The sequence below is a fragment of the Ochlerotatus camptorhynchus genome, unplaced genomic scaffold (genome assembly GCF_037179485.1).
Source record: "Ochlerotatus camptorhynchus isolate MF236.1 unplaced genomic scaffold, CSIRO-AGI_Acam_v1.1 ptg000090l, whole genome shotgun sequence".
Lineage (NCBI taxonomy): Eukaryota > Metazoa > Arthropoda > Insecta > Diptera > Culicidae > Ochlerotatus > Ochlerotatus camptorhynchus.
This window is the reverse complement of record NW_027040580.1, coordinates 676,063-703,890: the sequence shown is the minus strand read 5'-3', so window position 1 is coordinate 703,890 and position 27,828 is coordinate 676,063. Positions and strand designations below refer to the sequence as shown.

Here is a 27,828-nt window from a genome sequence, read left to right as displayed (position 1 = left end):
TCACCAATTGAACTAGAATGTTTTGGTTCTATCTCTTTCACTCTACTCTAAACTGAAATGCATTAAAAAAATTACAAAATGATACACTCTTTGCACACTGTCAAAGATCATATTGCACACAAAATAAACTATGTTCAAATCAAAACAAAAAAACTAGCCCATCTGGTGGCCGATGGCACAAGCTTCTAAGAAAATTCTATTACAGCGAACCACATTATTTTAATTGATTTCTTCGCCAGTTAGTCGTCTGTCACTTCGTTTGTGCTAATACTATGGTAGATATATGACTGGACAAGTTTCGTTTGAGAAGAATACTGATTTACAACGCAACGGAATGTTTCAAAAAAGGTATTTTTTTTCCTTTGGTTTGTTTTTTCCGTCGATCTTGTTTTCCGTGCTGAGCACCAATGCTACCGACGTGCCAGGAAGGCTGCTCCCACACCTGGACCCTACCTATCGACCCATCAACTCATGAACCGGGGACCAACGGCTTTACTTCCCATCTGAAGGAAGGCGTGATCAGAGATGTTATGCCTCAGAACATCCCGGCGGCGCCGACTGGGATTGAACCCAGGCCTGCTGGGGTGAGAGGTAATCACGCTTACCACTACACCACCGGCGCCGTTTCAAAAAAGGTATGCTACTTGTCTTTCAATAAATTATTCAATAGTATATTGCTTTCGTGTAAATTTCATGAATTGATTTTTGAAAATTTACTCCAAAGAGTTTAGTTTCATATCCTACCTTACCGAAAACTTACTAGAGCACAACAGCTCTAATTTTCACCTCAAACATATCAACATATTTAACACATCCTTCCCAAAACTTCCCGTATTCGTAAGCGCCTGATCGAAGACATGACTTTCATTATTTACATTGCCTGTAAATAACAAAATACTAAAAAGGAACATTTATTCTACAACTAGCCTTTAATAGTTGCCTCTCTGCGAACCCCCCCGCGTCCTGTTAATCTGTTAATCTGCTTAATGTTATTAGAATGCGTGAATTTTATTAATAAAGTTCAATTGATGATTATGATATCTAATTAGTCTATTTTAATAAATAATTGAAATCTCTAATCTACCTAATCAATCATAACCCATTCATCAGAGTGGGGAAGCTTAGTAATCCCCATCGCTTACCCATGTCGCCATTCTATCGCGGCATGAGCCAGCAACGCCGGCCATAAACCTTCCGTCTCCAACACTCCATTGTGAAGCATGAAATTAAGTCCGTCCATCAGCAGCAAGGTGCAAAAACTAGCCAAGGCAAATTCAAATTCGCTCTAATTTTACACAGTTGTTGGGGACCTCTCTACGCATTGAAAGAGCAGAGGGGAGCAAGGGGTTGCAAAGTTGACCCAACCTACTGCTCATAATACTATGTTCGCAGTACCAGGGCTGGAAGCGGTTAGTGCACAAGAAAATAGTATCTTATTGATCCAATAGTTTAAAAAAGTGTCTTATGGTAAACAACGAAAATTTGACATACGGATATTTTTTTAAAATTTTGTTTAAAAGGATTGTAACTGCACATGTTGTAATTTATCCCTGAGTAAATGAAATTGAATTTCTCTTTAATGTGTAATGCAGGTTTATTTTAGTAACCAAGGGGTGGCCGAATTGCTGTTAAAATATGTTTTATGTGAATCAAGAATGAACTGAAAAAAAAAATTTAATATGCAACAAGTTGTTAAATTTCAGTTTTTTTTTCCTTTGGTTTGTTTTCCGTCGATCTTGTTTTCCGTGCTGAGCACCAATGCTACCGACGCCAGAGAGGCAGCTCCCACACCTGGACCCTACCTATCGACCCATCAACTCATGAACCGGGGACCAACGGCTTTACTTCCCTTCCGAAGGAAGGCGTGATCAGAGATGTTATGCCTCAGAACATCCCGGCGGGGCTGACTGGGATTGAACCCAGGCCTGCTGGGGTGAGAGGCAATCACGGTTACCACCGGCGCCGCTGTTAAATTTCAGTTACTTGTACAGATTCTATTTGACAGCTCATCTGTTCCTACAAACTAAAGAGCCTAAATTTATAAAGAGGCGACATGTCAAAATTGGAACAATCGATTGTCTGTCGAAGTCATAGAAAAAGTCATTCCAAACGAGCAGAAGACCTGTCAAATTGATGAGATGTCGTCTCTTTATAAATTCAGGCTCTTTACTACAAACTATCTCAGTCGTATTCAGATGATACGTATACATTTTAAACTCATTGGTATTTTTTTAATAACAGGGTGGCCACTGGATCACTGGATTTAAGAATTTATCTTCCCGGTTGTCTAACATTCATGGGTTTCCCTGCTGGTTTCAAATCCTGGTTTCCCCGATTTAGTCACCACCCTAAATTCAACGTTTTCTTATTTTTTTTTAGCTAGTTCGTTTATTTGGAAGGCTCAATCGCGTTAGCTTTACGGAGCCGACAATCGTTTGTTCTTTTGCTCTTGTGGAACCCAAACTGTGTATTTGATAGCAAGTTATTTGCTTCGACCCACTGATCGAGTCTCCGAAGGATCATTTTCTCCAACAATTTCCTAATGCACGAAAGCATAGCAATCGGACGGTATGAGTTATGGTCAGACACTGGCTGGTTTGCCAGGTTTTCGAATGGCTATTACTTTGACCTGTCTCCATTCAGGCGGTATAATGTTGTTTTCTAGTAAGGAATTGAATAAGTCTAGCAAGCGTCTTTAAGCGATATATGGGAGATTTTTCAGAAGATTGTATTTAATCATATCGCTTCCCAGTGAGGAGTTGTTCGATGAAAGAAGAGCCATACAGAATTCCAGCATTGTGAATGGTCTATCCAGAGAGCTGTCGGTCGGAGACGCTTCTCGAAGAATGTGTTGTCCTGGAACTGAGTCCGGACAGACCTTTTTAGCGAAATCGAATATCCATCGGTTGGAGTATTCTTCACTCTCATTAGAAGATGAGCGGTTACGCATGTTGCGAGCCACCCTCCACAAGGTGTTCATTGAGGTTTCTCGTGAGAGTCCCTCGATGAAATTGCGCCAATAACCGCGTTTTTTTGCTTTGATTAATTGTTTCAGCTTTGTCTCAAGCTTTGAATACTCCTCGAAGTATGTGGAGGTTTTGTGTCTACGAAAAGCTTTGAAAGCATTAGATTTTTCTACATACAATTTTGTGCATTCTTTGTCCCATCCAGGTGTTGCTGGTCTCCTTTTGAAGGGCGCACTTGGAACTTTTCTTTTTTGTGCTTCCAGTGAGCTTTTATAAATCAAATCGGCGAGGAATCGATATTCTTCCAATAGTGAAAGCGTATCTATTGATTCGGCAACGATTGTCACCACCGTTGCATATTTCTGCCAATCTATGTTTCTTGTAAGATCAAATGGAACTCGAGATGGTTCTGCAGAGTAAGGGGCACACTTAATTGAAATGATAATTGGCAAATGATCGCTACCATGGGGATCATTGATAACCTTCCAATGATAGCAATCTTGAACACAAATCCGTTTTCTTATTATTTTTATTGAATTCGATAAAACCTTTTGAAAAATTACGTTCAAACAACAAAATGCAGTACAAATAAAAATAAAGGGAATAGTTAAATATTAATTTATACGAAAGTTAGAAGGTCATCACGGATGATACGTGCTTACCTCTCAGTATCTACTTACTTTCGTATAAATAAATAAAGTTAAATATTAATAATCAGACCACTTAAATTTCTTTTGCATTCTTCAAAAAAGTGACTTAAGTGACTGTCAGTCGAAAATAGTGACTTTGAAGTGACCAGCTTAAAAAATTGACCAAGTCACACCAAAATTACCAACTTCCAGTCCTGTAGACTTGCAACATGTTACAGGGCTATCTTAATGACGTTTTTCTTGTCGATAAATATTATAACACCACTGTAACATGTTATAACGATAGAGGTAACTCTAAGACCAGTAGGTCACGAATAAACGTGCTCAACTTTTTGGCTCAGCTCTGGTACTATCTTCGGTCGCAAGCTAATCGATGCACCCCTCGAAACATAAGAAAATCCATGAACCCCTCATTTTATCTGTCAAACTTTCATAGCAAATCAAAACGAACATATTTTTTTTTTTTCCTTTGGTTTGTTTTTTCCGTCGATCTTGTTTTCCGTGCTGAGCACCAATGCTACCGACGTGCCAGGAAGGCAGCGACCCATCAACTCATGAACCGGGGACCAACGGCTTTACTTCCCATCCGAAGGAAGGCGTGATCAGAGATGTTATGCCTCAGAACATCCCGGCGGCGCCGACTGGGATTGAAGGCCTGCTGGGGTGAGAGGTAATCATGCTTACCACTACACCACCGGCGCCGTTAAAACAAACATAGTGTAGTACTAGAATTTCGACTAGAATGGGATACGTTAATCGTTTGCTTGGGACCAATAGGCTATTCAAGTAGTGAGCCAATTTAAAATCGTTAGTTTCGAATTGATTGTTGTTATAACTCTGTAATCTGAACGTGGTATTAATATGTTAAAGTCTAATAGTACGTTCAGACTACAGAGTTATAACATGTTATAGCACTATCTTGATGGTGGTTTCTGTACTGCAATTAGTTGACAACCGTTATAACATGTTATAACTCTCCAGTCTGAACGTACTATATCTTGATATTATGAGGACATGGCAAATGTTGTGTGCAAGATCCTGCTACCACATACAACTCATGTAAAACACACCATTTCTCACTTCACCGTTATCTGCTCATAGTTCACCACACGCAGTCTTATATATGTGTTTCTCACCTTTTACAACCGTACTCACTACAATCAGTCACGAGCAATTTTTGAACACTTTCATAAATATTTCACACTCTTCACTCTGTGTTGTTAGCTCAGCAAAGACGGTCGTGAATATTTTCCGATTCTAGAAATTTATGGGATAGTCAATTGAACCTTTATTTTCCTACATCATCAACTAAACGCTACATGGAATTGTGCAACAAGTAAAGTGACTGATTTCTGTAGTTTGATCTCAGCTTATTCATTAGCCTCCGGTCTAGAAGAGCAAACGCTGTAACATAATCTAGTCCAATATTTGCAATTTTTGTTTGACATGTGCACAATTTCCTATTTCCATTTCTTAAGAAAGTGAAAATTGTAGTGTTGATATTTTTTCACCGCGCCTGAGTAGGCATTATTTTTCATTGTGCAGAAACGTATCTTGTTTATAAACTGTATCTACCTACGCGCGGAGTGGTGGTCGCATGAGTTGATTACATTTTTGTGACCTTATTGTGCTCTGGATGATCAACCGTGGTTGCCTCCATTTTTTAATTAAAATCTGATCTCGAAAGAAGCAGTGTCCTGCTAGGTGTAATATAGCAGTTGTCAATATATCTACATCTATTGGCTGGTGGCTGGCTAGTCACTGGTAATAAAGTGTGCATCGTGTATGTGTGTTTATTCTTACATCAAGCTGTGAATGGAATACGAAAACAAGAGTTTGTTGTAGCTCTGTAGGGTTCAAGGTTTATCGAATTATTTCGATGAAGATGTCGTTCAGTGAAGTAGCTGTCTTCCGTCAAATGATGAATTAATGTTTACTACGTTAGTAAAAGAAGAGTGCATAGCCGAGACGTAAGGATTTCAAAATCATATTGATTTAACTTAAAATCATCTACTAAAATTTAGGAGGTAAGTGTCGGTTTCAATGTCAGTCGTATATGCGGGGAAAAGGGTAAACATTTTGATTTTTTTTATCAAAAGTCTCAGTAGATGTCAGAAAATGTAACAAACAGTTATCAATCCCACAGGTGCTTGAGTTTTCAATTAGTCAAGCCCTTATCATGGTATGCATACTAGTTTACAAGACAAGTGGGTATGTGTATCTATAATAATCATGTCATGATTATTATGGATACACATACCCATTCGTCTTGTTAATAGGGTTGTATTAGATACATATATTAGGGTGGTTCAAAATAAAAAAGGTTAGCGGCGCCGGTGGTGTAGTGGTAAGCGTGATTATCTCTCACCCCAGCAGGCCTGGATTCAATCCCAGTCGGTGCCGCCGGGATGTTCTGAGGCATAACATCTCTGATCACGCCTTCCTTCGGTCCCCGGTCTATGAGTTGATGGGTCGATATGTAGGGTCCAGGTGTGGGAGCTGCCTTCCTGGTGTCGGTAGCATTGGTGCTCAGCACGGAAAACAAGATCGATGGAAAACAAATCAAGGGAAGACAAATAAGTAAAAAGGTTGCTCCACAAGTTCAATCGATTCTAAATCAGGGCCACATTGCGCAGCTCGAAGCGAAAAACTTTTTGAAAGAAGCGTGCGTACAAAAAATGTCTCGTTTCGAGCTGCGCAATGTGGCCCCAGATCCTGATCATTCTACCAAAATTTGACTTTATTCGGATGCGAACTCATACTGCACTGACCCTTTGAAGTTTATGTGGGAATTACTATTAACCCTTCGGTATAATGATTTACATACAAGATTCCTAGTTCTGTGGAATGTTATCAGCTACAACTTTGCAGAAGACCACTTTTTGATTAAATGTGGAGGCGAACCAACCCCAGGCTGAAAGTCTCCTTTATAAAGCAACCTGACCTAACCTAACCTTTTTGATTAAACTTCAAGTTAATTAGTTGTTAATTGATTCGGAAGCCGATAACTTTCGGGTATGATTAATTGATTACTGCCAGGGCGACACTGCATCTTTCACTTATGACATAGTAGGTAGCCTGGATTTTTGCCCTATACTTCGTACCAGAATGATGAGAACAAAAAGTTCTCATTTCCCATAATAATTCCCATATAAACATCAAAGGGCAGGTGAGTTTGCATCCAAATGAGCTCAAATTTTGGGAGAATTATTAGGACTCTGATTTGAAATCGATTGATTGAGCTTGGTAGAGCAAAATAAATATTATGAACCACCCTGATATATATTTTGATAGTGATCTGTACGGATAAGTGGGCTAGTGTGATAAAAAAATAAATCTGCAAGATTGTGACACACGTTGCAGAAAACAAACAAGTACATAATTTATATAGGTACTGCAAAGAGTACTGATTTGGTTGATTTAGTATCGTAATCCGGTGGCAAATTAATCACCGGGTTGAAATTGAGTATAATGCGTTTCGTTTTTAGCTGTCCCGTAGAAAATATCCGGTAATAGATATCAAGTGAAATCATAATAGTATTGTATTATGGGACTCGAATCATTGTTTTGATGAGTTTCTTATAACAAGAAAGTATATTTTACTGCATAATTTTTAATTTTATTTTGATGGTGCTCTACCATACAATATCAGCATTCAAACAAACGTTCATAGCGCTGCAGTGATTGTTGTGAATGTGAATAATATTAAAAATTGTGGTAAAATCGATATTGGGATGAGAAGAATTTCCCCTACCCGATGGTGTTGTTGACACCATTCACGAATTTCACGGCAGAGAAAGAGAAAGAGAACCTCCTATCCCCTATCCGATGATGGTGTTGGTTTGCGTGGGTGGCCTTCGTTTTGTGAGTAAAGGGCTTTGGAACGATTCGTTTACAAATGCTGATGGGCCCTTTTCTAATGTTGATCCAGCTTTAGCCTGTAGGACAAATTCTAGATAGAGCTGGAATTAGGGCGTAACAGCTTTTGTAAATAATGACAATGACTCGATACTTTCTAGAAAGTTAAGGGCCGGCGCCGGTGGTGTAGTGGTGTGGTGTAGAAGAAGAAAGTTAAGGATCGCCCAAGCAAATCAACATCACCAACGGATAGGGGTTATGTTTGTTTGCATGAGCGTGCCTTGAATTTCTAGAAATCATCAAGAGAAGTCATTGTTTACAAAACCTGTTACGTCCCAATTCCAGCTCTATCTAGAATTGTAAACAATGACTGAACGTCGATTGCTCACGAATCACAAGCCCACACAAACTTACTATACCATTTGATAGAGCAAACTTCCCTTGCTAGATGCTCGTGTCGGTTTGTCTGAATGAGTCCTTATTCGCGATAAATCAACGTTTAAAGTCGTTGTTTACATTTGGCACTTATGATATTTTCACATGTTGCTCTAGATTTGTTCGAAATAGGGTGCGCATCAAACAAACTATAGACTATTGGAAAACAATCAGACCCTCCATAATATCGGTTCGAACATTTCCGTTAAAGAAAATCCATAAATACAGGGAAGTCGAGAAAATTTCCAACCCGAAAGATTCCCTCGACCGGACCGGGAATCGAACCCACCGCCTCCGGCTTGGTAATACCGTGCCTTTACTGACTAGGCTATGAGGCCCCTCGAGATGAACTAGCCTACGGCTCAAAATCTCTATAATAAAGATCAAAAAATGGAGGAATGACAGTGATGAAGACTGTACTGCCGGTGGAAGGATAACTGTCCCATGTGACTTTTCGACTTTTTTGGGATTATGATGCTTAACGGGATAAATCAATACATATTTTTGAAATATTATATTCAAATATGCTGTTAACTCTAAATTTGAAAAAAAAATGTGAAGTCGTTTTGTCCCATTGCAAAAATGGACGCATATCTGTCCCACTGCTCCAACTTTTAATCAAGGTTGCAAAGACTCATTTCAGCTGAAACAATGTTTTTCTAAATTATAAAATAATTAGATGCCATGATCAAATTTTGAATTGGTAGGATACAAGAAGAGCTTGCAAAGAATGTGTTTGACATATTAAACCTGTTTATTTCACTTCATGAGAGTCACAATCAGCGATTTTTCACAAACTCACTCACTCACTCAGCGATCAGCAAATCGCTGATTGTGACTCATAGAAAGCAAAATTTACAGGTTTTATGTTTCCAACGCATACTTTGTAACCTCTTCTTGTAAGTTACAAGTAAAACATGCCATCATACCATATTTTGGTTTTATTATTCCGAAAAACATTATTTTAGCTGAAATGAGTCTTTGCAACCTTGCTTTTAATACGTATAAGAAATTATTCAAAAATTATAGTCTGTTATCCAAATAATACATTGTAAACATATTACAAGCTCCAAACGATTGCCCAAATCGTAAAATTAATCTTTTAATTAATTGGATGATGCCTCGATAACGTCGTAAGCACATTAACACTTTTTTAAGGAAAATTTGAGCTATCATTCTCAGTTCTGTTACTATTTACAAACAAATAAATTAAAAATGTACTAATCAACTTGCAACACCTTATCCTATTTGTACCTTTTCATGACACATATGATATTATTTGAAAAACTATGGAGTAAAATGATGAGATTTATTTTAAAAATAAAAGAAATGCATACAACGGTTAACCTTAAATAACTATCACTCCGATGTTTGTTGCTTGGTCGGAAGACCAACTAAAAATTATGTTTCTTCTTCTCCAATAACAGGTACGACAACTGCCAACAGAGAGGCTTTCCTGTCTACTTCAATTCCACAAGGAGACATTTGCCAGAGTACGTTAGCTTCAGTAGCGAATGTATCCTTTTCGATCAGCTGGAGTTGTTTCTTGGAAAACAGTTTGCAGTATTAAGGGTTCGTAACGTGGGTAGATCACCTTTTCGTGGTACGTTACGGGATGTAAGATCTACCACCGATTCCTAGTCCTGACTACTTCCAACAAGGGGAACATGATTTTTCAGTAATCCAAGGAATACATCTTAGTCCTTGTTACTTTTTATGCCTTGTTGATAGTGACAAGACTCGACTTTGTCCACCGAGGATGATCTTGAAACAAGGAAAAAATGAATTAGTTAGTCTTCACCTATGTGATTCCTAATCTTCTATTCGTTGTTCCCTAGTTTGAAGTGGTTAAGACTAGGGTTCTGATGCATGGTCATTAACGGTGTCATTCCTTAATTTTGTTGCTAAGGAATCCAATTTTGACTGACAAAGGGGCGCGCCTTTGGAGGGTGTTTCAACATTCCGAAGGGTATAAATAGCGGGACCTTTCAATTGGAGTCGGATCCTTGCGATAAATGCGAGAATGACAACTGTAAAAAAAATCGAATACTTCATCATTTCTCAATAGTGATGGAGTCAAACGACATGCACTAAACTAAGGACACGGGATATACTACAATAGATCAAATTACTGGTCGCAGTGGTGTTAGGTCCCGAACAGAGGAAAAAAAGGGTCCTCACTGTTGATGTTGCTTGCGTATCCAGGCTCATAACTTCCTTTTTGAAAAATCAATTTTCTCATGATGTCCACGATGCACAGTGGGACCATTCTGAAAAAAAAGACGGTCAATACCTTTTTCTCCCCTTTATCGTCGTTTTAAAGACTTGGTGTCTTGGAAGAAGTTTCTCGTAATAATGGTCCGAGTCTTTTGAAATAATTACCTAAATATTTATTAAGCTGGTATTACACTTGCAAAAACTATTTTTTTACTGGTTCGAGATTATAGCTTTATGTCTTCAGCAATGTTGTAGAAAAACAAATTTTATGAAACTTTGCTCAAGACACCAAGCTTCTATATCTTTATCTTTACAAGATTTAAGTGAATTCTTGACAGGAGCACCTTAAAATCGCTTTTTGTCATTTTTTGTATTATACTCCTAAATAAACGGGGTGATATGTTCTACAAAGTTTTCAATATTCTCAAAATACACAATTTTGCTCAAGACAACGGTAGTCTATATAGCTTTGTTTGGATTATAAACCGATTTAAAGGCAAAAAATTACAATTTTTTTCAATTTAAAGTTCTTTTGAGTTTGCAGGTTTTAGCAGCCAAATTTAACATGGTTTGATCAGTCATGATGTGAAGTATAAACGAGCTTAAAATCTCAATCGGGTCTGGTCGGGCAATTAGGTTTTGTCAGTAATTTGTTTCTATGCTTTTGTTAGTAAATCATATTTGTATTTTTATTTTCCAATGTTAAAAGGCCAAAATCAATAAAAAAATTTACAGTTGCCTTGGGGAAGGGAATTCATATTCCAAGTAGAAGTGAACGCTGCAGTATACATCATGCTTCAGAGTATCTTTTGGTTAGGTTGATGGTTAATTTTCTTAATAAAAGCGGCTGAAGACATTGTTCGCCCTTTTTCTTTTTCGAGATTTTTGAACAAGACAAATGGAAGTAAACTTTGTTAAGCGACGCCGGTGGTGTAGTGGTAAGCGTGATTACCTCTCACCCCAGCAGGCCTGGGTTCAATCCCAGTCGGCGCCGCCGGGATGTTCTGAGGCATAACTACGTACCCTTTTGGTCAATACATTAGTAGAGTAAAACCGCAGTCATACACACTTAGAAATTATCGCCGACTTCGGTAATTTTTACCGAAATTTGAACAGCTGAACTATTCGGTAAAATTTATGCAATTCAATTCAATTGCTATTCAGCTACTTTGAAACTAAATCTCCACTAAAATTACAAGATTTGATCATTTAAACAAGGTTGAACATGTTTTAAAATTATTTTCAAATCCAATTGGCGTCTTGCAGTGAAACTTTTCCAAGCTTCCGCCTCCTACATTCCGAAGTGAGAACTACTAGGAGGAGGATAGTTTCCAAATTTTCAAAGTAAAACAGACGATTTTTGGGGCAAATCGGTCCATAAAGAAAAACTAATAATTTCCCGCGGAAACTTTTGCTTGAATCGTGTAAGAAAACGTGTTTGAAAACTAATTGTTATTATTTCGGTATGGATCGGAGATATTTTCATGGAAAATAATGCATAACAAGTTTGCACCCACAGCGAGAGGTTACCTCTAGAGTCGGTGTATAATGAATCACGCCAAGAGTGAAGCCAAGTCTACTTATCGAACTGTCAAACCAGCTACCTATCGTGCAAAGTAAACAAACATTACGATGCTATGAAAGGTCCACGAAAGGTATTGCAATAAAATATAAAATATAATCGAAGAAATGATAATAAACACGCAGTGAGCATTAAATTGTCATGGGATACGTTTGGTAATGATCAGTAATAAGAATTTCTACTAATTTGTGTTAAGATAATTTGACAAAATCACTGATATAATGATTTACTACAGCCGCTATTATTTTTTCTCGCTAGAAGTAATTTGAAGTTGATGTAGAAGTCCTCTGTTGCCAAGTTAAAAGAAAGGGAATCTTTCGAAAACCGTGATGCGAGTTCAGCTTTTTTTCTCTTGGCGTGACTCATTATACACCGACTTTAGTTACCTCCTGCGCAGCTGCATTTTTCGGAAAATTGTGAATATGTGCGATTTCCACTAAGATGAAAGTGGAAATTAAGTGAATTTACTTAGGAAAGGTTGTATCATGCTGGTGGTAATGGAGAATTGGTTGTATATGACGCCAACATTCAATAAATGTTCATTTTGGCCTTTTCTAAGCAAACATATTGATACTCACAATTTTCGACGGAAAACGCAACGGAACTTGCTTTACTCAACACGCACCATACTATAAAATGGTGCTGGATGGTTTTCAAAGTGATAACAAGATGACAAATCATCTGTATTTTGAGTAATTGAGCAATTTACTTCTGTTTACATCATATTTACGATGCAGCATTGATGGAGCCACGAAATGAAATGAATATATCTTATGAAAGTTCAACTGGAAAAGTCAAAGATGCACATCAGTCTGATCGTAAAAACGTTTTCTTCTTCAATTCGAATGTTATATTGGAAGGATTTTACACAGACTTGATGAAAATTATGATTTAATGCTAATTTTCACGAATTTTATATGCAGTCTGTCAACATTATCATCATCATGCAGTGGCGACATCTGCGTTGAGCTTTTACGGCAATCTTCCAATAGCCTTTTAAAATGAAGGTCAAAGTTTTACCGAACATGGCGAACCAGCCAATGGCTGAAAGCCTTGTAAATAAAGGAAAAAAAAAAATTTACCGAACATTCCGCTGTTCTGATTTCGGTAAAATTTACCGAACACGGAACCAAAATCTTAGTGTGTATTTCAATTTACAAAACACACCGTTAACTTACATTTCACTCGAGTCATATGCATGCCGTAAAGCAACAGATAGAGTTTCCTTTTTCTAGCGTGGGTGCACCGCAGAGGTCTCGCACTAGCAGACCCAAGTAAGGAAAACAAAAAGTGTAAAATATCAGCACTTATATCGATGGATGCGTAAAGGCAAAACAGCCAAATTGTTCAATGTTTGTCAACACCTTCCCAGGCGTCTCGTTCTATATCTTTTTTACTCATTAGACCTAAGGCAAAGAAAATTGTAAGAACTTTGTAAAACTGAATCCGTTGTAACTTGAATGAAATAAAGTATTCGTTATTCAGACTTCAAACTGGATTTTCAATGTGCTCCTACGGGACACCACATACCGATTATCCATCCAAGCTTTAGTGCTCTGGTACAACTTTCTGGGTCCCAGATACTACTGTTGATAAAACTGGCTAAGTCGTTTAGCCACATGTTATTTTTTAATTATATGACATGTAATAGAAGTAAAGCCGCTGGTCCCAGGTTCATGAGTTGTATGTTGTTGATGGGTGGATAGGTAGGGTCCAGGTGGGGGAGCTGCCTCCCTGGCGTCGGTAACAATGGTGTTCAGCACGGAATACAAGATCGACGGAAAACAAATCAAGGATAAAAAGTAAACTTTCTTATGTGTTGGTTGAAACTTAATCATCATTATTGTTTAGGTTTAACCTGTCCTTTCACACTCTGCAGTTTTGATACATTCCCTGAAATTGTTTGCGACAATCAGTGGTACTTATCTCGTGACTTGTATACGCAGCTGAATCATGTGCTTTCATTTCTCGTTGACACGATTTTTCAAACTCCTTTGAGATTAAAACAAATTCACCTCGTACCTACGTGGTACGGACAATTGAAATTTGCCAAACAATAAGTGCTTATTTCGCTTGTATGCTGATAAGATTATATGAATGAAGGAGTAGAGTATGATACTGGGTGATACGTTCGAGCACGCGGTTCATTCATACGTAAAGCATGGGATTGAATGATTCTCGTTTATAGATAACAAACAGTCATTTGATTCAAGTGATTGGTGAGTAAATGAGTGAAAAAATAATCGTATTTATATTTAAAATGTTTTCCTATATGTCATCATCTTTTCAACTTGACTAGACAGGACGTTTATCTGTTATAAATTTGCAACAGCAAAATGTCTGGTACTGCCAGACAGTTCGAGAACTCTAATTATTTGACGGCTATATTTACAACAGCGTTTGGTTAGCCAATATAAAGACATGAAAATGGCCATGTCATATGTCACTTGTCACTTGTCACTGTCAGTGATAATCTAGGGGTCCCTTTAGCTCAGTAGATAAAGGCGCAGCTACAAAGCAAGACCATGCTGGAGGTGACTGGGTTCGGATGGAATTTTTGGGGTTAGAAAATTTCTCAACTTCCCAGGGTAGAGTATGAGTGTACTTGCCTTGCCACACAAATACTAATACTAATGCAAAAATAGTACAGGCATCGAAAGCTCTAAATTAATAACTGTGGAAGTCCATCTAGAACACTATGTTGAGAGCACACAATAAGCTAAAATGCGATAAGCAATAAACTTGAGATGCGAAGAAGTAGAAGAAGAATGCATTCAGTGACGTTCACGTTCATGTTTTATTTGTAACACAACTTGTAATGGATTGAAACAAATTAACCGAAATTAATCCATGGAACCTTCAAACTTTGTACAATTTAATAGATAATTTTCTGAAGAAAGATAATGATTTTATAGTTTAATTTGAAATCCATCTATGAAATCCATTGCCTTAATCAATTGAACAGCTCTTAGAATACACGAAACGCTAGCTAACTGGCAGGTTTTTAACTGAAAGTCCGAAACACGCAAGACTAAATAATGTACTGGTCGATATTATAAAAGACAGCAGCCACATATATTATGTCAACAATATGGTCCACCCTTCCGTTTTCTTGAGCGCACAATTAGGGGTACACAAAATTTTGTTTCCACGGGTATTCACATATTTGATCAACATGCTCAATTGTTTTCCCTGATCGTAAATAATAAATAAAAAAGTAAGAGGTTGCATCCATGACACGACGGTAGATTAGGTAAGATTACGAGCTCGGAATCAATAATCGACGACTGTATTAGAGAAACCACTTGATTTCTTATGACAAAATTACGCATTCAATTCCGTCCTAACGCATTGAAACGCCATTAGATTCATGTCCTTGGGTACGAAAGTTACCCCGTTGGCTTCGTACCACTCCAGGACAACATTTGAATAGTGGCACGAAGCTAGATCCGGCCAGAAGATCGTAGGGCCCTCGTGTTGCTTCAACAGAGGAAGCAGACGCTTCTGTAGACACTCCTTGAGGTAGATCTCCCCGTGTTCAGTCCAGGTAGTCACGAACGGCGCACTCCGTTTGCTACATGAGCAGATAGCATACCAAATCATGTATTTCTTGGCAAACTTTGAAAGTTTCTGCTTCCTTACTTCCTCCGGAACATCAAACTTGTGCTGGGCGGTAAAGAACATCATCCATGATGAGACAATGAGGCTTCGTCAGCATCTGGGTGTACACTTTCCGGGCCCGTGACTTTCCCACCGTATTTTGACGTGCGTCACGATTTAGAGCCTTCTGAACTTTATACGTATGCAGTCCCTCCCGGTCCTTGGCTCTCTGAACGAAAGATTTGGACAGATTCAACTTTTTGGCCACATCCCTGAGCGAAGCATTGGGATTCCGCTTAAATGCTTTCACGACACGCATGTGATCCTGATCACTAATAGAACATCCATTCTGACCGTATTTCTCCTTCCGTTCGATGCTCAGAGTTTTGTAGTAACGTTTAATCATACGACTCACCGTTGACTGCACGATTCCTAGTTGATTTTCGATGTGCCGATGAGAGAGTTGAGGATTTTCCAGGTGCTTGCGCAAAATCAATTCGCGACGATGCTTTTCAGTTGACGTCATTTTTTCCAACTTTCGAAAAACTGACAGAGGAAAAAATACAGTGTAAACAATGCACTCTAAACTACCTGTACCCTAATTTTCAAGAGAAAATACCCAATGGGTAATTTTCTACAGCATTTTTTCCGTGATGCAATTTGATGTGGGATACCCTTTACTTCCTCCAACGTCTTACTTGTCCCGGAACTGTCTGCCGACTTCCTCTGGTAATTTCTTCAAACTTTCTCTGAAAGTTTCTTTCGGCTTACCCCGGAAACTTCTTCCGACTTTTCCTGAATGTTCATCTCCCAACAGAGTTGGTCAGCTTCCTTTGGAAATTTCTTCCAAACTTTCGTTGGAAGTTTTTTTACGGTTTCTCTGGAAGTTCTTTCCAACCTCTCCAAAAAGTTTACATCAGCTTGATTTATTGATAGGTCTCCATTCTACACATAGTAAATTTCCCGGGAATGGTTTCCTGGCCGGTCCTGGATCGCCCTTTAGTGAAAATGTATACTTAGCATGCCTGCTGTTTCCCAAAAAACGAACTAGATTCCCTAAAATTGACAGCCAGGATGTTACTGATATTTCAATAAAAATAGATGTTTTAAATCACAAAACCCTTCTCCTGAGAGAAATCTTGCATGCCTTGTCTATAATTATTATAACATTTTATTTACAATACATAATTTACGGAACAGCGAAGAAAAGACCTTATTGGTAGTACAGTGTAGGCCGATTTTGGCAACACGATTCCAATACCTTTAATTTGCTAAAAGTCTGCCACACTCCGTTTCATATATTTTACATAGACTTTTCGGATAGTTAGGAATCTTTGGACGAGATCAGATAATCAGGTTTTTCCAGAGACATTTTTTTTTCTCACAAAACCGTCTCAAGGTGAGTTTCTGTGATCTAAGCATGACCATGACCATGAGGATGATTGACCGCTCGTGGTTGAACCTGTAACCTGTAACCTGACATTACACAGAGAACCTACAGATGATCATAAGGACTTGTATACATCCTTAATGTGTAAAATCTGGTGATCTCAAACATTATAATAGGTAATATTTGCATTTAGATAAAAATTATCAGTATGTCGCAGATGAATTGGCTTCCGATTAAACTGGTAGCATTGCAAGAGCTGTCGAAAGTACCAACAAGAACAACAACAACAATCTTAAAACCATAATTTCCGTAAAAGTCGGAAGTCTGACTTCCAAACTTTAATGTAGGTAGTGCTGGCTACACAATACCAGCACTGGCCGATTAGAATTGAAAAAGGAGTGATTAGTCTGCATTTTATCAAATTCTTACAACGGGTTAATTTTATCCTTAAAGCATATTTTCAATTGTAACACTTTATTCACAGACAAACAGACGTAGCTCTGGATCATCGTTCACGTAGAAAAAAGTTTTCAAGAAAAACTTATTCAAAGAGCTACGTCTGTTTGTCTGTGATTTACTGCTTGTCAAGCCTCATTTTAATTCAAATTTTGTTTTGTTTCTTTTTCAGCACCAAATCTAGTCCAGAATACGAGTGATCATGGGAAACATAGCGTCTTCAAGTTCAAAATTAGCGGAAAAATGTCCAATGCTAGAAAAGAGCGAACTGCCACTGATAGCCAGTTCGTTTAGAATAGTCAGTAAAAACTCAGACAAATGCAAGGAGGAGGAACTTATGGTATGTGTCAGCATATCGGTGATAATGTTTTCTATGAATGATACATTTTTTACATTTTAGAAATTTTGGGGTTCTCAAATGGACCCACGGTTGGCTCAGTACATTACCAATTTTCTATTTGGACCTCTTGGCCAACGAGCAGCATTTGTAGACCTTCCTCGATTTGCCGAATTGTATGTCTATACAGTACGAGGTACACTGGAGGAACGAATCAACGTGCTGCTCTGTAGTTTGGGACAATCACCCGATTCAGAATCCACCGAAATAGCTTACCCGTTAATTAAAGAGGTAACTAAACTGGGTTGTTGTAATATAGATAGCCGCAAGAAAACAGTTGGAACTTGATGACAAATTATTTGCAGTATGTCGAGGCAGTCGTTAGCAGCTACATGCGAGCGATAAGACTTGAAGGTGGACCGGAATTTAAATCATGGGAATCACGTGGATTTAGGATTGTGAAGGAGTGTATACAAAAGTTAGCCGAGAGCTTAGTGTACGATGTTGTTCAGCAAGGTACACAGAAGGTTACCCGAATAGACGCAGAACGCTGGTAAGTGTTTATTTGAATGGAATAGACCTGTGATAATTAAATGAAGCGATTTGAAAATGTGTTAATTCGATTTAGTTATTCCATACAAAAAAGCTATATCAAATAACGTTTCTGCAATGTATGTAGATCGTACCTAATTTAATACCCAACTTTGTCACTATCAGTAGATGGTGTGCAATCTGATACATATTTGATGATAGCAATCCCATAAAAACCGGACATGCCCGCCTTTCTTCAAATTAGAATCTAATTATACTTTTCATTTTCGCAGGCTCAGCAAAAATTCCATTTTCCTCAAAATGCTGGAGCATGTGTTTTCCCATTTGTACAACTATCGTAGCGTAAAAAACAGCTCTGAAGAGAGGAAAAAAGACGACACCGATGATAGCAAAAACAAGAGAAAGGAGAACCTTCCCCAACAAGAGGTCGTGCTGCACGCTATGCTTCCGCTTTGTGAGGGCCTGCAATACATGCCCGACTACCCGGCGTTCACCGATCTCTCACAAATGTTGTTCGTCAATGCGAATCTCCCAGCTGCACAGCAGAACAAGTGGCGGTTTTTGTTCTCCTCGCAGATTCATGGAGAAAGTTTTTCCACATTGTTGGGTAACATTTGCGTATGCTCGTTTGCTTGCGCTGATCTAATATTCCATTTGCATTTTTAGGTCGCATCATGGATCAGGGATCCACTGTGGTGATAGTTGAAGATGCAAACGGGTATATTTTTGGTGGATATGCCACCGAGTCCTGGGCACTGGGACCCAACTATTTGGGCAATGAAAATTCATTCCTATTTACGTTGCGACCGAAGATGCGATGCTTCCCGTCGACTCGCTATAATCCACATTATCAGTATTTAAACCTGCATCAACAGACGATGCCGAACGGAATGGTAAGCATGTACAGTACACTACCATAAAGCACCATAGTTCTGCGCAGCGCAAATTCCACGCTTTTTCTAGACATTTTGTAGTATATGTACATTGATTTTATCTAAATTAATAGTTATCAAATCAGTCCCATATGGATTTTCGTCAAGTTTAAGATAATAACGCTATCCACTATCAATTAGCATCTACTCTCATATTACGTGATAAAACTACGGACTTTAATCGTGAACAACATCAAGTCGTTTGTCCCATCAAGCAAAGTAATCGCATATCAGTCCAATCCTGGAATTAAATCGTCCAGAGGCTAAGTTACAGTTCTGCCTTTTGAATCGCCATATTTTTCGCTGATATAACAAATCATGCAAGCTCCATTGCTATTGTTCTATCCCGTAACACGTAGAAATGTCATTACTTTTCAGCTGCGTACCAGGCTTGACGAGTTAAATTTAACTCGTGGTTAAAAGTGACCGATGGAAAGTTATCGAATAATCCTGCTATGCGATCGTGGTTATTTCTGATAGACTAGAATTTAAATTTTGGAAACCGATCTATCGATAACACCGCTATTTTCGAACATCGAAAATTACTTTCGAATATAATTTTTAACCACGAGTTAAATTTAACTCGGCAATTGGGATACAGCCTAAGAATCCACAAAAGGCATTACTTCGATTGGATATAGATTCTGGTTAGGGATGACGGGTTACCATCTTAGCATTTTATCGTCATAAAATTGAAGAATCAAAGTGACGATTGACTCACAGATGGCGAGTGGGTGTAAATGGTAATGACGTTTTGATATCTGTCAAATTGCATGACATTTTTTTTAGTACATCATCATTTTTGTAATTGCGGATCTGAAAATTGGTTGCGCATGACCAGTTTAGGCTTTGCTTTGATTTGCCAATTGGGTTCTTTATTTTGAAAAATATATCGGTTTTTTATATATCATCAGAAAGAACTTCGTTTTCTGAGCAGAGCGATATTTTTTTCAAACCCACACACTATCATCTCGATTTTTAAATCAAGATCTAAAGCAAAATAATAACTTCACTGTTTGACACTAAACTGACAAACTGACATACAAAGTGACACCGAGGGGTGCTAATAAGGTGATTTTTTTTTTGCAAATGTAATCGTATTTATTTAAAATAGTTCCAGCACAGACAAACAGACATAACTCATTGCATATTTCTCACTGTAAAACATCGTCGCTAAAACATTACCGCCATCTGTTGAGTACACTGTGGTGGGCACTACACTGAACAGATGGCGGTAGTGTGTAAACGTTAAACGCAAGAGAATTGACTATGCGCGCCACAGGTGGCGGTACTACCAACTACGATACTTTTAAATTGTCCGTTAAATGCTTGTTCGATGAACAACCGACGAGTGTAATGTCTGTTTGTCTGTGGTTCCAGTGTATCAAAGTTGATGAAATTTTGGATTTGGGTTCCATTTTTAATGCAGATTACGAATATGCATTTACGTCAATACCTTTAAAGAATCCAATTGGAAATCACATTTTTGCATTAGTGGAATGGACAAATAATGCGACTAACAAGTTGTGGCAGAAACTTTTTTCTATAATTTAAATATTCTTGAACGAAATTAAGAGCTAGGTCTGGTGAAGACGTGATGATTTTCGAACCAATTTGAACTGTCAAAATTGAATCAGTTTTTACTGTTATTTTAAGAAGTTAACAGATAGGAGGTATTGAAACCTGAGTGAAAAGTCAACCGTTATTATTTTTCGGAAATAACTTCATAATTATGAGACAAATGTGTATTTTCTGTTTTTCTTTGTCATTTATTGATTGATTTCTTTATTATAGACTTTCAGCCGTTGGTTGGTTGGTTGTCTAATCAAAGCATACAAAATTATTAACTTGAAAAATATTACATTATCATAGATTTGCTATTAAATCGTCTTTTCTTAATTTTCAACTTCGGTATGTTTTTCAAACGATATGAAATTAATGAATTAATCAACTTAGATTGAACATCATTGTATTTAGGCACATCGATTGGAACATTGAAAAGTAACGAGAACATAGTATCCTGAACATTAACTTTTTCATCTTTTACAGGTTGGATATAGCTTGATAAAATTTTTGTTCAGCGTATGGAAATATTGAATTGGTATTGTGAACACTGATTGACAAATACACTGATAACAGTTAAGACATTGATCACGACAATGACAGAGAAGTTGATACTGACTGACACTGATTCGCAACATTTTTCAAGAAGATCAGTCACTTGAAAATTTCAAAAAGAAACAATCATTTCAATCCTAGTTGCAAAATAGTAAAGCTTGCAATTACTAAAACAAAATGTAAAAACTTCATAAAAACCAAATGATTAAATTAAATGGGGCAAGTATATGTTTATGTACCTACATAGGGCCCTATTATGTAAGTCGAGTCGAGCGTCACTTCTATTCATTAAATTAGACCTCAGTAATATCAAAAAAGAGCAGTGACCAGAAGTGAGGCGCGACTCGATTTACACAGTAGGACCCATAGCTGTTAATATTTCACCTAAAGTTAAATTATCGGTTTAGTTGCAGTACTCAAGTAACCAGAAGTTCTGATAAAAGGCTTTTTGTGGCCTAAACAGCAGAACTTGAAAGTTCCGGTACCATAATTGAAGAGCATTCTAAGCAGCTTCTGGCGGAAATTCAACGGAACTTTTAGAAAAAAAGTTAGAAAAAGGTTTTTGTCCTCTACACCAATTCTATATTTAGTTCGCACGTTTATGAAAGTTAATTCTTAAGTCAGGTCTTCATGAAAGTTATTTCTAAAGGCAGGTACGAACGTGTATTGATTTATCAGCATTAGTACACTAATAGAATTCCACACATTTTTATTGGTGAATTTCCATGTAAAATTCTACTTGATTTTTATGTGACCACACATAAGCAGAATCCACCCAGAAGCACACATGAAATTTATGAGTCAAATGAATAGTATGCATAGTATTGATTGAGATGGTGTCTTGGAAGAAGTTGCGGACAAGTATTGTGCCTTTCAAGAAAAAATATGCGCCGTAAAAAATTATAATTTTTTTATTAAAAAAAATCAAAATCATCAAAAAAAAAATTAAAATTACTCAAATTGCATATTTTTTATATTATTTTTTTGTAGTTTAGATAAAGTAATACCTACTGACACTGTGCATTTGCTGGGCAAATCATAAACAAAACAGTTATAAATTATTGAAAAAATAAGTATTTTCCAAAATACCACCTACAGGCAAAAGACTGCCAGCTGAAACATGGACACAGCTGGTTGGCGTAGCCTGGGCAATGTTGTCAATCCGACAATAGCAGAGTGAGGAGGTGCGACTCGAACACTGGTGCGGTAACCATAGCACGGTGATAGAGGAAATGCTTCGCCAACCCGAGCGTCTGTTCACCATGGAGGTGCTGCTCAAACAGCGTCTGACTGGCATCCAGCGGCTGAATAAGAAATGCTCTTCCCCGGAAGCTACACCTAAGATGGTAGCTCCATCACGGCGGATAGGAGACCTTAGGCCAACCACCTACTGTCTCTGAAACCTTAACAATTGTTGCAGAAACCAACAGAGAAAGACATCGAACTGATTTAACGGCAACAACTTTTAGCGCAAAACAACGGACACGAATTGGATCATGGAATGTATTGACTGACTGACACAACTCGCCAACGAGGCGCGACGCATGAAGCTAGAAATCCTGGGACTAAATGAAGTTCGTTGGCCAAACTGCCGTCGGGACAGGTACTACTATACTCTGGTATTCGAGGTGAAAACGCTCCCCGCCATCGTGGAGTTGGTCTCCTACTTAGCCTGTTAATGAGAGGATAATCGTTGCCAGATTTAGAACACGGGTTCGTAACCTTACCATAATCCAATGTTATGCTCCAACCGATGCTGCCGACCTACAGGACAAGGAGAATTTTTACAGTCAACTGAATGCCGTCGTGGATAAGTTTCCAAAGGGTGACATCAAGATCTACACTGGCGACTTCAATGCGAAGATCGGTTCCGACAACACGGACTATGAGCGTGTCATGGGACGCCATGGTCTCGGCGAAATGAGCGAGACGGTGAGCTGTTTTCAGAATTTTGTGGCAATAACGACATGGTGATCGGGGGCTCGCTCTTCCCCCATCGGCCAGTTCACAAAGTCACGTGGGTTTCCCGTGATGGACATACCGAAAATCAGATCGACCACATCTGCATCAGCCGAAAATGGAGACGGAGCCTTCTTGATGTCCGGAATAAACGCAGCGCCGACATCGCGTCTGACCATCACCTTCTAATCGGCGAAATCCGCCTACGCATGGCGCGGATCCAGCGACGGGAGGAGAGACACGGGCGGCGGTTCAACACATGCCGACTTGAAGATCCAGCGGTTAAAAGACGAAGAACTTGAGACTCGAGCTGCGGACGTTCCAGAAGGTGGCAGCGTAGAAGAACAATGGACGGCCATCAAGAATGCCTTTATAGAAACAAGCGAGAACAACTTGGGTGAGCTGCGCACCCAGAGGAAAGAGTGGATCACAGATGAAACCTGGCGGAAGATTGAGGAGCGTAGAGAAGCAAAAGCCGCGATAGAGCGGGCGAGAACCAGAGGAGCCAAGAACGAAGCCCGTCAACGGTACTCGGCTCTAGAGAAGGAAGTCAAGCGCTCTTGCAGACGGGACAAGCGAGCGTGGGTGAACTCCCTGGCCGACGAAGGAGAGAAAGCCGCGAACAATGGAGATATACGCCTCCTCTACGATATCTCACGACGCCTGAGTGGAGCAAGGATGAACCCGAGGATGCCAGTGAAGGACACGACTGGATAATTGCTTACCAACCCCACTGACCAGCTGAAACGCTGGTTTGAGCACTTCGAACAACTTCTTTAAGTTTCGACGGCCAACCAGCCATCAACATCTCGGCATGATCCGCCTAGGGTGCGGCGCATCACTCGCGTCAATTCCGAGGCCCCATCACTGCAGGAGATTGAAGCAGCTATCCGAAGCATGAAATCCAACAAGGCTAAAGGGGTCGATCGCATATCAGCGGAGATGCTCAAAGCTGACCCCATGCTATCCGCACAAATGTTGCATCAACTATTCTGTAATATCTGGGACACCGCGACTTTTCCGGCCGACTGGATGCAGGGCATCTTAGTGAAGGTCGGTAGCGGGGCAAGCAGTGGAGAAGGTCGATTCCAATATCTTGGCAGCCAAATAGCGTCAGACGGCGGGACCAAGAGCGACATAGGTGCATGAATCAAGAAGGCTAGGGCTGCCTTCGCTGGAAGCGAGTTTACGAAACGTATGGAGATCCAACCAGATAATCCGAATTTTCAACTCGAACGTGAAATCTGTGTTGTTATACGCCAGCGAGACGTGGTGTGTATCAGCGGAGAACACTCAAAAGCTGCAGGTCTTCATTAACCGATGCCTGCGGTATATAATTCGTGCCTGGTGACCTCACAACTGGATCTCGAATGCCGAGCTCCATCGTCGATGTCATCAGAAGCCGATAGCAACAGAAATTCGAGAGCGAAAGTGGAGGTGGGTCGGCCACACACTTCGACGGGGCGGAAACGAAATCTGCAAGCAAGCGCTGGATTGGAATCCGGCAAGACATCGCAGCAGAGGCAGACCCAGGGGCTCATGGCGGCGGAGCCTCAATAAGGAAATTAAGCAAGTCGATAGGAATCTGACCTGGGCCCAGGTCAAGGCAAAAGCGAGCAGCCGCCCAGGATGGAAGTCTTTCACGTTGGCCCTTTGCACCGCTGGTGGTGCACAGGACCCTTAACTAACTAACCTACAGTTATCGAATATCTTTAAAATAGTGTTAATATTAAAACACATTAAATTTACAACAAAAAAGCTCATAATGCTTAAATTGCCCAAAGTTGTTATTTTCGAGATACTCGTAGGTTAAAATTCACTTATCGCATAATTTGAGCAATTTTCGCTCTTTTGAGATGAAATTTCACTATTTCTAAAACATGTACTTAATCCTATTCATCGTTATATCAGCTCTGCAATTATGCCATTATTACAGAAACAAAAAAAAAACACACGCACAAAATACAAACTTAACACAAGGTTAATCGAACTTACAATCATGCTTGCCATACACAAATTTGCATACATTTGACGAAACATAGTTTTTTTGAAGCAGTAGATATAATAGAGTTTAAGATAAACATTCTTTGCTTTGATTCAAATATTAAGATTTACCTACTATTTGCATGTCTATAGTAAACTATGATCCTAATCTATCAATTACTTTAAAGAAAAACAAATTTCAACAACTGAGTGAAAAGTTATTAACAAATGAGCAGTTGGCTCGGCAGTTGGTGTGTACAACTGTGCATGTCAAGTATGCTTACAATCGAAGGTTAATATTCTTAAAGAATAGGGGAAATGGATGTAATGTCGGCCTAAATGTCCCTAATTTGGGCCCATACATAAATTCAGCAATCGACTAAATTTTCAATAGCGCCCAAAAATATTCATTAGTACCGTCCCAATGGCGCGTTCATCTAGATAAAATTGATAAATAGCAGACTTTTAGCGATGGGCCCAATCTTAGATCCATAGGCCAACATTACAGCCATTTCCCCTATTAGTTTCATAAACTCCAGATCGCGTCTAGTCAGAACATCCCGAACTGGAACATTAGATTGTCTACCTCGAGCCCGAAGGGAATAGTATAGTTGAAATCTGACTCCACGATGCTCAGCACAAGACCAAATAATGTGATCTGCGTCCTGGTTACCTTGTCCACATTCACAGAGATTGCGGAACAAGTGAATAACTTTACTTAGGGGAAATGGCTTCAATGTTGGCCTATGGATTTAAGATTGGGCCCATCGCTAAAAATCTGCTATTTATCAATTTTATCTAGATGAACACGTCATTGGGACGGTACTAATGGATATTTTTGGTCGCTATTGAAAATTTAGACGATTGCTGAATTTATGTATGGGTCCATATTAGGAGCATTTAGGCCGACATTACATCCATTTCCCCTATTATCCGGCATTTTTAAGCAGGTTATTATTCTGTGATGCCAAATCTATGGCTCTACCCTGGTGCGGTATGGACAGTGATTTTTCACTGGAGATCTGGACCTATGTCCCACTTCTGTACTTGAAAACGAAATCGAAAACGAATTTGTCGACGATAATCATGTCAAGATATCTATGTTGCGTTATTATTATATTATCGCAAATTTTCTTCTAAAATGTTCTTCATACTTCCCGAGAAAATATTGCATTGTGTACAACAATTTTTCTAACAACACTTTTCTTTGCTTATATTGCAGGGTATGGGTGGCCAGCACAACTACTGGGGCCTCTGGTTGGACAGTGAATACGGAATCGGAGAATGTTCGGAAACGTGTACCACCTACCAGGGATACTTCCAGATGAGTGCCACCAAAAATTTCACCGTTCGAAATGTGGAGGTCTGGGGCGTTGGCGATAAGCCGGTTAAGGAAGATGATTCGGTGGGTTTCAGTTTAAATACCTATCACGCCATACACAGGTCACATTTATTGAACTTTCTTATGATTTGCAGGAGGAGAACACAGCTCGATCCATTCTGGATGGAAATGCCGACAGCAAAGCCATGCTGAAGTTGAGCGGACGCGAACAGTATTCCGATGGATATCGGGAGGAACCAAAAGATTAAAAAATGAAATCGAACGCCAGAAACAAGTTTGAGAACAAGTTATGTTCGCCGGAGATTAATCTGGTCGATGTATTGGATACGTTTAATTTTAATTTTCTGTAGATTTTTACAATGGTAGGTTTATGAAACGTTAGTTATTTATTAGATGAGCACGTGTCGTTCTGAGAGTGCTGAAGGTGAAGAGCATGATGAAACATGAATGATATAATCGTTTTGCTTTAGAATATTTTTTTTTCTTTACTTTATCTGGCGTTTGCTATGCACTTTGTACCTAGTATGATCTTTCCGTTAATTACTTTTCAGAGAGAGCGTGCAACCTTACAGCAAGAGGAGGCCCGAAATATGTTTCATGAGAACTTATACGGTGTGCGTTAATGCGATTATAATTGTATCGAGACTGTAGAAAGAAGCAACACAAAAGTAGCTTGAGCAATCAAACTATTAAAAAGTAATAATTTATTCTGAAAACGGCTGTAGGTATCTAGTTGCATGAGAAATTGTAAATAAAGAGCCCTATGTTAAAGTTGTAGTTCATCTTATGTTAAATTTATTTATTGTGTGTTCAGCCTTTTATTATTTTGCTTTCACTTGAGCGCACAGATCTAAATAGCAGACAGGAATGAATTTCTTTAATTGTGCCATATGAATTGTAAAACGATAAAGCAAGATAACAGTAATGAGGAAATTTAGATTTTTAAATTGTTGCGCAAGGTACATTACTGGTTATTTATAGGTCAGTTGAAAACGAGAGCAATCAGTGTTATTTAATGTAAATGTGCTACGGATACGTTGCCGAAAATCCGAAATGAAGACAAATATATAGTAATGGTTAAATTGGCAAAACACGGATTGTTTTTACTTTTACGTTTTTAATATTCGGACACATGCAAAAAATATCACAATTCTCCCTACACAAATTTAAAATGTCAGATGAACATATTTTTAAGCATGCCGAAAATCTGCATATAACCGAAGACTTCAAATCATGAAGACTGGCAACTCTGCCGGAATCCAAGAGACAGATACAGTAGCGCTGCGCTCGAGCGAAGGTGGAAGTACTGCATAGAAAAATGAGGGTGTAATTTTTGCAATCAAATCGTTCGAAGCATTTACCTTTGAGCGGCAGATGACACGATTGTGTCGGTCTCATAGAGATTTTCACGTCCGGTTGTATTAGCGGCAGATGTCAGTTTTGCGCTTTGA

At 38.9% G+C, this 27,828-nt stretch overlaps 1 protein-coding gene across 2 annotated transcripts; it reads left to right on the top strand.

The window, feature by feature from the left end:
• Window positions 1–4,831: 4,831 nt before the first annotated feature.
• On the top strand, window positions 4,832–27,458 carry LOC135698562 (MTOR-associated protein MEAK7). 2 transcript variants are annotated; one of them, XM_065218601.1, is made up of 9 exons: window positions 4,832–4,952; window positions 5,321–5,643; window positions 17,327–17,494; window positions 17,555–17,782; window positions 17,857–18,044; window positions 18,316–18,650; window positions 18,710–18,936; window positions 26,258–26,440; window positions 26,512–27,458. In XM_065218601.1, exons 3-9 carry the CDS (start codon window positions 17,357–17,359, stop codon window positions 26,623–26,625), a joined length of 1,413 nt encoding a protein of 470 aa, XP_065074673.1. In that variant the 5' UTR covers window positions 4,832–4,952; window positions 5,321–5,643; window positions 17,327–17,356; the 3' UTR covers window positions 26,626–27,458. The 2 variants fall into 2 exon arrangements, with proteins under 2 accessions (XP_065074673.1, XP_065074672.1); XM_065218600.1 differs by having other exon boundaries at window positions 4,832–5,643.
• The last annotated feature ends 370 nt before the right edge of the window (window positions 27,459–27,828 follow it).

Excerpts from the sequence above, each read along its gene's own strand:
- LOC135698562 (XM_065218601.1), top strand. The coding sequence starts at position 17,357 with ATGGGAAACATAGCGTCTTCAAGTTCAAAATTAGCGGAAAAATGTCCA. Across the intron at positions 17,495-17,554 it reads GCAAGGAGGAGGAACTTATG|AAATTTTGGGGTTCTCAAAT; the intron begins GTATGTGTCAGC and ends TTTACATTTTAG. Across the intron at positions 18,937-26,257 it reads AGACGATGCCGAACGGAATG|GGTATGGGTGGCCAGCACAA; the intron begins GTAAGCATGTAC and ends CTTATATTGCAG.